Here is an 11,561-nt window from a genome sequence, read left to right on the forward strand (position 1 = left end):
CCCGTTGGTGTTGTTGAGAGAGTATCTATGCACCATCACACCATTATACCATCACACCATTATGCACATCACATCATCAATGCACCATCATATCATCTATGCACATAGAGGTCGGACCATCAGGATTTTTCAACGCTGATACCGATACCGATTATTGGAGGAGTACCAAAAAAAGCCGATACCGATTAATCGGCCCGATTTTTATATTATATTTTGTAATAATGAACATTACAACAATACTGAATGAACACTTATTTTAACTTAATATAATACATCAATAAAAAATCTATTAGTCTCAAATAAATAATGAAACATGTTCAATTTGGGTTTAAATAATGCAAAAACAAAGTGGTTGAAGAAGAAAGTAAAAGCCAGACAGGTCACATGGGTCCAGGGCCAAGGCCAGACAGGTCACATGGGTCCTTGGCAAGGCCAGACAGGTCACATGGTCCAGGGCAAGGCCAGACAGGTCACATGGGGCCAGGCAGGCCAGACAGGTTATCAACTCAGTGATGCAATGGGCTACTTGAGAGCGTGATTTGGCCTTAGTAGGTGTTTTAGATCAAGTAGCAAGTGACTGATATCATCTTTTGTTGATTATCTTGAAAACTATGGAGTCTTAGCAGTAATTTCTTGTAACCTTGTTTCTTTCTCACCCTTTCTTCTACAATCTCTCTCTCGTTCTCTCAGCTACTCTCTCGTCTCTCTCTTACTCGTCATCTCCTCTCTTTCTCTTCCTCTCTCTCTCTCTTCTCTCTCCTCTCTCCTCTCTCTCTTCTCTCTCCTCTCGCTCTCTCTCTCTTCTCTCTCTCTCTCTCTCTCTATCTCTCTCTCTCTCTCTCTCTCTCTCTCTCTCTCTTCTCCTCTCTCTCTCTCTCTCTCTCTCGCTCTCTCTCTCTCTCCTCTCTCTCTCTCTCTCTCTCTCTTCTCTCTTTCTTCTTTTCTCTCTCGCTCTCTCTCTCTCTCTCTTCTCTCTCTCTCTCTCTCTCTCTCTCTCTCTCTCTAAAATCTCTCTGCTCTCTCCTCTCTCTCTCTAGGGTTTCAGCTGATTCCCTACACTAGTAGCCCTCAGATTCCGACGTGTTCCCTGGGAGGACGACCCAGAGGCGTCTCGGCTTGAAGCCGAGCGCCAGGCCCAACTGCAGCTGGAGAGAGCCAGGTAGGGTAACCTGGCTTCTAACCCCAGTCAGTTGGAGAGAGCCAAGGTAGGTAACCTGGCTTCTAACCCTAGTCAGTGGAGAGAGCCAAGGTAGGTAACCTGGCTTCTAACCCCTAGTCAGTTGGAGAGAGCCAAGGTAGGTAACCTGGCTTCTAACCCCTAGTCAGTGGAGAGAGCCAAGGTAGGTAACCTGGCTTCTAACACCCTAGTCAGTGGAGAGAGCCAAGGTAGGTAACCTGGCTTCTAACCCCTAGTCGTTGGAGAGAGCCAAGGTAGGTAACCTGGCTTCTAACCCCTAGTCAGTGGAGAGAGCCAAGGTAGGTAACCTGGCTTCTAACCCCTAGTCAGTGGAGAGAGCCAAGGTAGGTAACCTGGCTTCTAACCCTATCGTGGAGAGCCAAAGGTACCTGGCTTCTAACCCCTAGTCAGTTGAGAGAGAGCAAGGTAGGCCTGGCTTCTAACCCCTAGTCAGTTGGAGAGAGCCAAGGTAGGTAACCTGGCTTCTAACCCCTAGTCAGTGGAGAGAGCCAAGAGGTAACCTGGCTTCTAACCCCTAGTCAGTTGGAGAGAGCCAAGGTAGGTAACCTGGCTTCTAACCCCTAGTCAGTGGAGAGAGCCAAGGTAGGTAACCTGGCTTCTAACCCCAGTCAGTGGAGAGAGCCAAGGTAGGTAACTGGCTTCTAACCCCTAGGCAGTTGGAGAGAGCCAAGGTAGGTAACCTGGCTTCTAACCCCTAGTCAGTTGGAGAGAGCCAAGGTAGGTAACCTGGCTTCTAACCCCTAGTCAGTTGGAGAGAGCCAAGGTAGGTAACCTGGCTTCTAACCCCTAGTCAGTTGGAGAGAGCCAAGGTAGGTAACCGGCTTCTAACCCCTAGTCAGTTGGAGAGAGCCAAGGTAGGTAACCTGGCTTCTAACCCCTAGTCAGTTGGAGAGAGCCAAGTAGGTAACCTGGCTTCTAACCCCTAGTCAGTTGGAGAGAGCCAAGGTAGGTAACCTGGCTTCTAACCCCTAGTTCAGTTGGAGAGAGCCAAGGTAGGTAACCTGGCTTCTAACCCCTAGTCAGTTGGAGAGAGCCAAGGTAGGTAACCTGGCTTCTAACCCCTAGTCAGTTGGAGAGAGCCAACGCTCCCGTGTTCGTGGAGACTGCATTCACAGTAAACGCTACATACAGTATCTCAGCTCAATCTGGATTTTACGTTTACGTTTAAATCGCACTACAGTGCTGATCATCAGCACTATGGATTTCATCTAGCCCTTAGTCAGGAATAAGTCTGGTTTGAAGTCGAGTGCCAGACACAACTGCAGCTGAGAGAGAGAGCCAAAGAAGGCAACCTCTCCTTCACCCGATAGTCAGGCCTAGAGAGCCAGGGTTAGTAGAGTCAGGAGTTTAGTTAGTTAATTCGCTTGAAGCCAAGCGCCAGACCCAACTGCAGATGGAGAGAGCCAAGGTAAGAGTCAGTAGTTTAGGTATACAGGAGTTTAATCAGGCCAAACTGCAGCTGGAGAGAGCCATGGTAAGAGTCAGTAGTTTTGGTATACAGGAGTTTAATCAGGCCAAACTGTAGATGGAGAGAGCTAAGGTGAGCAACACTTCTTCAACCTCTTTTCTCCCCTGCAACTATTCCTCAGGTCGAACAGATGTGGGATCTTAATTTGAGCCAGTTTGCTACAGCAGGAAAATAATCCTGCAGCAACAGGAACTGTGAATTATTATGTGGATTATAATGAGTGTTGGACATTTTAAATGGGAAATTACTCACTTTTGAAGCCTTTTAAAACCTTGAATAGATTACAAGTTTGCGCCGGACAATTCTCAGCAACAAAAGAGTGATCAAATTAAGATCCAACATCTGTAAATGTGAACGTGTTCTCAGGCAATTTACCTGGTAAAATAAAGGTTGAATATAAAAATAAAGCAGTGTTTAGTCAGGTCCAGAGAGCCAAGGAGAAACCCCCATAGGATGGGATATTGTCAGGTCACTGCGTCCTTTCGTAAACACTGTTTTATGTATCTCCCTGTCCTCCCCAGTTAAAACCCGTAGCATTTGCAGTGAAGACCAACGTGAGTTACTGTGGGGCTCTAGATGCGGACTGTCCTGTCCAAGGTGCTGCTATCAACTTTGAAACCAAAGACTTTCTACACATAAAAGAGGTGAGAGGAGTTCAGTAGGCGTCATTATCAACGATCACTATCACGTCATCACCATCGCCACTAGAAGGACATTTCTTTAGTTGTTACAGTTAACCTAAACAGTAGCTATTGTAACCCAGTCCTTACACATTCACAATATGTATGGCCATGACAACCACAGGCATCTCTATCACGGCGGTTACTAAGAATTTGCTGCCATATTGTTGAAACAGCAGYGACAACAGTTTCATTTTGACTTGACTGGAATCCATTTTTGTCTCTTTGCAGAAATACAGCAATGACTGGTGGATTGGTCGGCTGGTGAAGGAAGGGGCAGACATAACTTTCATCCCCAGCCCGGTGAAACTGGAGGCCATGCGGATCAAACAGGAACAGAAACAGGCCCAGAGGTCAGGGTTCATCGTCTCTCCCTGCTACATCCAGAGTCTCTTTCTCAGTAGTCTTTCCTCTATTCCTTGTGTCGTCTTCTACAATCCTCTCCCTGCCTCCTCAAAACTTCAACAAGGACATGTAAACGATTCCTTGAGTATCATAAGGATGCAAGGGGAGGATTCAAGGAGATGATTCAAGGAGAGGTAAGGGACTTGTATAGTCCTTGAATCCTCGTCTTGCTCATCGGCACCATGTTGTTGTYCTACAGGAAAGCGGCGAACTCATCGTCGGGCTGGAGATCCACACCACCTAGTGCAGGTGAGTGACTGCTGTTGGGTGACTGACCTCCTCCTTCTCCCTCATACCAGAATCAATCGCTTTTCATTATGTAGCAAAGCATGTTTATCCATAATCAATCAATCAATCGCATTTATTTTGTAGAGCTCTTTTTACATCAGCAGTTGTCACAAAGTGCTTTACAGACACCCAGCCTAAAACTCAGAGCAATCAACCAAATGCACAGCATTCAGAGTTGAGGTCAACTCCATTTCCATTGAGTCAATTCAGGAAGGATGCTGAAAATCTGATTCCAACTCTGACAGTGTTGTTGCATTGTACTGGATGAATACAAAAGGGTCTGGAAGGTTGCGACAGGATATCCTGTCTTCAGACACTACACCATCTGCTCTCCATAGACTTCCATATTAGCTTTCATGCTAAATGTGTTTTCTCTTGTTTTTACAAGCCAAACAGAAGCAAAAGCAGGTATGTTTGTAATGCAGATTATTCTACTATGTATCAGAGCTAGAATTAAGAATAGCTGTGTCATAAAATACTCTCTACTTCGAACTGTTTTGCTCTTATTTGATGACACTGGTAGATTCTAATCTCAATGACTGGAGGGTTACGCTTAGGGCCCAGAGTTATCCCTAACTACATGATCTGACCAGGGCCTTACTAAAAACCTAGTAAAACTCAAGGTTCTAGTTATGCTCCAAAGTGTGTGTTGGCCCATTCCAAGTCCAGTGTGTGTTGGCCCTTTCCAAGTCCAGTGTGTGTTGGCCCATTCCAAGTCCAGTGTGTGTTGGCCCGTTCCAAGTCCAGTGTGTGTTGGCCCATTCCAAGTCCAGTGTGTGTTGGCCCATTCCAAGCCCAGTGTGTGTTGGCCCGTTCCAAGTTCAGTGTGTGTTGGCCCGTTTCAAGCCCAGTGTGTGTCTCCCCTGCAGACAGAGCATCTCCCACCGTATGATGTTGTTCCTTCCATGAGGCCGGTGGTGTTGGTGGGGCCCTCTCTGAAAGGCTATGAGGTGAGAGGCTGGTCGATGCGCACACACACGCACCACACCTTCCTTGACCCATTAAGCTTGGGCCAAGCCCATAGATGTTTTATTAAATTAAATGTAACTAGGCAAGTCAGTTAAGAACAAATTCTTATTTACAATGACGGCCTACACTGGCCAAACCCGGACGACACTGGGCCAATTGTGCGCCGCCCTATGGGACTCCCAATCACGGCCAGTTGTGATACAGCCTGGATTCGAACCAGGGTGTCTGTAGTGACACCTCAAGCACTGAAATGCAGTGCCTTAGACCACCGCGCCACTCGGGAGCCAAAATGACACTACATTATGATACAGTAAGATAATGTACTGCCCACTCACAATCCCAGCCTGATGTACATGCACAATATATAGAGTAGATGATGTGTAGGTTATGTCAGGAATGGGATATAAGATGATACTGTCATCAATGTGATTGTATTGAGCTTCTTAGCCCAACAAACAAATCTGCACAACAATAAGGCTTATAATTTTATCAAATCTCTCCATGCTTCAACATTTTCTCTCTCTCTCTCTCTCCTGTGTGGATGCAGACTGAGAGACAAGCAGTTTGTTTTGTGTGTCTATGAAATATTTATGCATTTCTCTGGTGAAATGTGTTTTGTGGATGCTCCAGAGGCATACATCAGCCTCTCTCTGACTCTCTGACTCTCTCACTCTCACTCTCTCCCAGAGACAGCAGAAGCAGGAGGAGTGCTTGGCTGTATCACAAGACATTCATTTTCCATCTCTTTCTAAGCTCCACTGCCACAGCCATTCAGACTAACATCTCTCTCTAAGCTCCACAGACTGTCAGACTAACATCTCTCTCTAAGCTCCACAGACTGTCAGACTAACATCTCTCTCTAAGTCCCACAGCCTGTCAGACTAACATTCTTCTCTCTAAGCTCCACAGCAACTGTCAGACTAACATCTCTCTCTAAGCTCCACAGCTGTCAGACTAACATCTCTCTCTAAGCTCCACAGACTGTCAGACTAACATCTCTCTCTAAGCTCCACAGACCTGTCAGCCTAACATCTCTCTCTAAGCTCCACAGACTGTCAGACTAACATCTCTCTCTAAGCTCCACAGCCTGTCAGACTAACATCTCTCTCTAAGCTCCCCAGCCTGTCAGACTAACATCTCTCTCTAAGCTCCACAGCCTGTCAGACTAACATCTCTCTCTAAGCTCCACAGACTGTCAGACTAACATCTCTCTCAAGCTCCACAGCCTGTCAGACTAACATCTCTCTCTAAGCTCCACAGACTGTCAGACTAATTCTCTCTCTAAGCTCCACAGCCTGTCAGACTAACATCTCTCTCTAAGCTCCACAGACTGTCAGACTAACATTCTCTCTCTCTAAGCTCACAGACCTGTCAGACTAACATTCTCTTAAGCTCCACAGCCTGTCAGACTAACATCTCTCTCTAAGCTCCACAGACTGTCAGACTAACATCTCTCTCTAAGCTCCACAGCCTGTCAAGACTAACATCTCTCTCTAAGCTCCACAGCCTGTCAGACTAACATCTCTCTCTAAGCTCCACAGACTGTCAGACTAACATCTCTCTCTAAGCTCCACAGCTGTCAGACTAACATCTCTCTCTAAGCTCCACAGCCTGTCAGACTAACATCTCTCTCTAAGCTCCACAGCCTGTCAGACTAACATCTCTCTCTAAGCTCCACAGACTGTCAGACTAACATCTCTCTCTAAGCTCCAACAGCTGTCAGACTAACATCTCTCTCTAAGCTCCACAGCCTGTCAGACTAACATCTTCTCTCTAAGCTCCACAGACTGTCAGACTAACATCTCTCTCTAAGCTCCACAGACTGTCAGACTAACATCTCTCTCTAAGCTCCACAGCCTGTCAGACTAACATCTCTCTCTAAGCTCCACAGCCTGTCAGACTAACATCTCTCTCTAAGCTCCACAAGACTGTTCAGACTAACATCTCTCTCTAAGCTCCACAGACGGTCAGACTAACATCTCTCTCTAAGTCCACAGACTGTCAGACTAACATCTCTCTCTAAGCTCCACAGACTGTCAGACTAACATCTCTCTCTAAGCTCCACAGACTGTCAGACTAACATCTCTCTCTAAGCTCCACAGACTGTCAGACTAACATCTCTCTCTAAGCTCCACAGACTGTCAGACTAACATCTCTCTCTAAGCTCCACAGACTGTCAGACTAACATCTCTCTTAAGCTCCACAGCCTGTCAGACTAACATCTCTCTCTAAGCTCACAGACTGTCAGACTAACATCTCTCTCTAAGCTCCACAGACTGTCAGACTAACATCTCTCTCTAAGCTCCACAACTGTCAGACTAACATCTCTCTCTAAGCTCCACAGACTGTCAGACTAACATCTCTCTCTAAGCTCCACAGCCTGTCAGACTAACATCTCTCTCTAAGCTCCACAGACTGTCAGACTAATCTCTCTCTAAGCTCCACAGACGTTCAGACTAACATCTCTCTCTAAGCTCCACAGCCTGTCAGACTAACATCTCTCTCTAAGCTCCACAGACTGTCAGACTAACATCTCTCTCTCTAAGCTCCACAGACTGTCAGACTAACATCTCTCTCTAAGCTCCACAGCCTGTCAGACTAACATCTCTCTCTAAGCTCCACAGACTGTCAGACTCAACTCTTCTCTCAAAGCTCCACAGACTGTCAGACTAACATCTCTCTCTAAGCTCCACAGCCTGTCAGACTAACATCTCTCTCTAAGCTCCACAGATTGTCAGACTAACATCTCTCTCTAAGCTCCACAGACTGTCAGACTAACATCTCTCTCTAAGCTCCCCAGACTGTCAGACTAACATCTCTCTCTAAGCTCACAGACTGTCAGACTAACATCTCTCTCTAAGCTCCACAGACTGTCAGACTAACATCTCTCTCTAAGCTCCACAGACTGTCAGACTAACATCTCTCTCTAAGCTCCACAGACTGTCAGACTAACATCTCTCTCTAAGCTCCACAGCTGTCAGACTAACATCTCTCTCTAAGCTCCACAGACTGTCAGACTAACATCTCTCTCTAAAGCTCCACAGACTGTCAGACTAACATCTCTCTCTAAGCTCCACAGCACTGTCAGACTAACATCTCTTCTCTAAGCTCCACAGCCTGTCAGACTAACATCTCTCTCTAAGCTCCACAGCCTGTCAGACTAACATCTCTCTCTAAGCTCCACAGCCTGTCAGACTAACATACCTGACAGGAGAAGCTAGAGAGAGGGGGGGCAGGGTGACAGGAGAGGGGAGACAGGGAGAGAGAGAGAGAGAGAAGGAGAGAGAGAGAGAGAGAGAGAGAGAGAGAGAGAGAGAGAGAGAGAGAGAGAGAGAGAGAGAGAGAGAGAGAGAGAAAGATTCATATTCAGGGGTCAGTGTTCTCTCTGTTCCTAACCAATCATCACACTCCCCTTTGTCTCCCAGGTAACAGACATGATGCAGAAGGCCCTGTTTGACTTCCTGAAACACAGGTTTGATGGAAGGTGGGTACAGCCAGAACCACTATGGAATAAGTGTTACAACTGTTTTGTAAAAATCCTTTATGATTTTGAATGCAGTGTATCCGCTTGTCTGGCTGGAATTGTGTTCTTATATTGTCAAAAAAAAAAATCCATCCATCCATCTATCTAACTATCTATGTTTTTAGAATCTCTATCACGCGGGTGACTGCTGATCTGTCATTGGCCAAAAGGTCTGTATTGAACAAGAAAGCTATCATGGAGAGGTCCAACACACGCTCCAGTCTTGGTAAGTACAGGAGGACTTGTCCTGCAGCCCTCAACATCTTTAATGTAGACACTTGTTTGTTTTTAATCTTCATTTAGGGTGTGTAATAACCCTCTGTCAGTCCTGAGTACATGGTTTAGACTCCTATGTTGATAGATGTACTACAGATGTAGAATCTTAATTTGATCACACTGTTGCAGAACTTTCGTGCAATAAGGAAATGTAAAACTTGTAGTGTATTTGAGATTTAAAATGGCTTCTGAAGTTTGTAATTTCCACTTTGATATTTCAGGCTTGATTTTCCCTTATGAAATATTCATCAACCCCTAGAAAAATGGCCATAAATTATAATCCACATAATAATTCACATTTCCTGTTGCTTTAGGATTATTTTCCTGCTGTAACAAACTGTCTCGAATTAAGTTCCAACATCTGTAAATCAGGACAGATCACACTTTCTCTGTACTCAGCCCTCTCTCTCTCTCTCTCTCTGTCTCTCTGTGTGTTGGGGTGGTAGCTGAGGTCCAGAGTGAGATTGAGAGGATTTTTGAGCTGGCTAAGACTCTACAGCTCGTAGTTCTGGACGCAGACACGATCAACCACCCAGCACAGCTCCTCAAAACATCCCTGGCTCCTATCATCATTTACGTTAAGGTGTCCTCTCCAAAGGTAAGGACTGATCCACTACCAGCACACGGTCAGTCAGCCAGTCAGCCAGTTAGTCAGCCAGCCAGGCAGTCAGGCAGTCAGTCATTCAGCCAGTCAGTCAGCCAGCCAACCAGTCAGTCAGGGCAGTCAGTCATTCAGCCAGTCAGTCAGTCAGCCAACCAGTCAGTCAGTCAGGGCAGTCAGTTAGCCAGTTAGTCAGCCAACCAGTCAGTCAGCGAGCCAGCCAACCAGTCAGTCAGTCAGTCATTCAGCCAGCCAACCATATAGTCAGTCAGCCAGCGAGTCAGTCAGCGAAGCCAGCCAGTCAGTCAGTCAGTCAGTAGTGCATTCAGCCAGCCAGCCAATCAGTCAGTCAGCCAGCCAGCCAGTCAGCCAGTTAGAGTCAGCCAGCAGTCAGTCAGCGAGCCAGCCAGTCAGTCAGTCAGTCAGTCAGTCATTCAGCCAGCCAGCCATATAGTCAGTCAGCCAGCCAGTCAGTCAGCGAGCCAGCCAGTCAGTCAGTCATCAGCCAGCCAGCCATATAGTCAGGTCAGCCAGCCAGCCAGTCAGTCAGTCAGTCATTCAGCCAGCCAGTTAGTCAGCCAGCCAGCCAGTTATCCATCCAGCCAGTCATTCAGCCAGGCAGTTACTCAGCCAGCCAGTCAGCCAGTTATCCATCCAGCCAGTCATTCAGCCAAGCAGTTAGCCAGCCAGCCAGTCAGCCAGTTATCCATCCAGTCAGTCATTAAGCCAGCCAGTTAGTCAGCCAGCCTGCCAGCCATCATTCAGCAGCCAGTCAACAGTTAGTCATTCAGCCAGCCAGCCAGTTAGTCAGTCAATCAGTTAGTCATTCAGCCAGCCAGCCAGTTAGTCAGTCAGTCAGTCAGCCAGCCATATAGTCATTAAGCCAGCCAGTAGTCAGCCAGCCTGCCAGCCAGTCATTCAGCCAGCCCAGTCAGTCAGTCAATCAGTTATGTCATTCGCCCAGGCAGTTAGTCAGCCAGTCAGTCATTCAGCCAGCCAGCCATATAGTCAGTCAGCCAGCCAGTCAGTCAGTCAGCCAGCCAGTCAGTCAGTCATTCAGCCGGCCAGTCAGTCATTCAGCCGGCCAGTCAGTCATTCAGCCGGCCAGTTAGTCAGTCAGCCAGCCAGCAAGTCAGCAAGCAAGTTCATTATTTTCTCTTCTCTCCCAGGTTCTTCAGAGACTCATTAAATCTCGGGGGAAATCTCAAAGTAAACACCTCAATGTACAGATGATGGCAGGGGACAAACTAGCACAGTGTCCACCCGTATGTAATGAAAATAATACTAATACTTTTATTTCCATTGTACAACAATCTACGTTACTCTGTCTGTCCACCATAATGGTAGGCTTACACTCAGCTGATAAGGGTGTTAACAGCATTCCCTTGAGGCTTACCATTTAGATACAAGACAGTAGTGGTAATTTGAATTGCGTTTTTGACATTGCGTTAACATCTATCTCATCTCTCAGGAGATGTTTGATGTGATCCTGGATGAGAACCAGCTGGAGGATGCATGTGAACACCTGGCAGAGTACCTGGACATCTACTGGCGCGCCACTCACCTGCCCTGCTCCGCCCCCCTCAACCCCCTATTGGACCAGAGCGTGGTCACCCCGCCCTCCGCTAACTCCAGCCAACAGGTGAGCTCCTCTCAGCATGGTGTGTGATGACCAATAGTTCCAGGTTGTGCTGTGCATCTTATTCATGTGCTTCCTGAGATTGTCAATTGTGCAGAGCGACTGTAACGGGGAAAAAATAAGTACTTGAACGCCACCAAATAATCTGTTCCTGGACCTGTGGTCCTTCTGCTGCTAGATATTCTCTCATTCATCCTTGTCTTTCTGTGTTTGCAGTTCTCCGAGACTCAAGAGTTAATAGAATGATCACTCCCTAGCTACCACAGGTCTGGGTGAGTAGGACCCCCTCACTATCCCTCCCTAACCCGTTTCTCTGTTCTATTCTATTCTATTTGGTTCTATAAGGAACAGCCACTGCTGTGGGTCAGATGTAAGGGGTCAGAGTTTAGAGGTCACCGGGGGTCACAGGGGGACCAGGCGTTGGCAAGGAATTCCTGCCTGGATAGGCACCATCTCCACAGGCCAGCCCCTCTCTATCCTGGAGAGAGGGAAGGAGGGCAACAGGGGGACAGGG

At 47.0% G+C, this 11,561-nt stretch overlaps 1 protein-coding gene and 1 pseudogene across 2 annotated transcripts in view; one reads left to right on the plus strand and one right to left on the minus strand.

Annotated features, from left to right (window-relative positions):
• The first annotated feature begins 3,193 nt into the window (after positions 1-3,193).
• LOC111966138 (voltage-dependent L-type calcium channel subunit beta-4-like) overlaps positions 3,194-11,561 on the plus strand; it is a 10,484-nt gene continuing 2,116 nt past the window's right edge. The window contains exons 1-11 of one of the 2 annotated variants that reach the window (XM_023990558.2): positions 3,194-3,310; positions 3,578-3,699; positions 3,951-4,000; positions 4,428-4,447; positions 4,909-4,989; positions 8,434-8,492; positions 8,657-8,757; positions 9,254-9,405; positions 10,578-10,673; positions 10,880-11,050; positions 11,264-11,319. In XM_023990558.2, coding sequence (XP_023846326.2) covers positions 3,665-3,699; positions 3,951-4,000; positions 4,428-4,447; positions 4,909-4,989; positions 8,434-8,492; positions 8,657-8,757; positions 9,254-9,405; positions 10,578-10,673; positions 10,880-11,050; positions 11,264-11,293 — 795 coding nt within the window. In that variant the 5' untranslated portion in view covers positions 3,194-3,310; positions 3,578-3,664 and the 3' untranslated portion in view covers positions 11,294-11,319. Of the gene's footprint in view, positions 3,311-3,577; positions 3,700-3,950; positions 4,001-4,427; positions 4,448-4,908; positions 4,990-8,433; positions 8,493-8,656; positions 8,758-9,253; positions 9,406-10,577; positions 10,674-10,879; positions 11,051-11,263; positions 11,320-11,561 lie in introns of those variants that run through there. The other variant, XM_070444587.1, reaches the window with a different exon arrangement.
• The window catches only part of LOC111966139 (rho-related GTP-binding protein Rho6-like), a 36,817-nt pseudogene continuing 36,688 nt past the window's right edge, over positions 11,433-11,561 (minus strand).

This window comes from Salvelinus sp. IW2-2015, linkage group LG7, assembly GCF_002910315.2.
Source record: "Salvelinus sp. IW2-2015 linkage group LG7, ASM291031v2, whole genome shotgun sequence".
NCBI classification, from domain to species: domain Eukaryota; kingdom Metazoa; phylum Chordata; class Actinopteri; order Salmoniformes; family Salmonidae; genus Salvelinus; species Salvelinus sp. IW2-2015.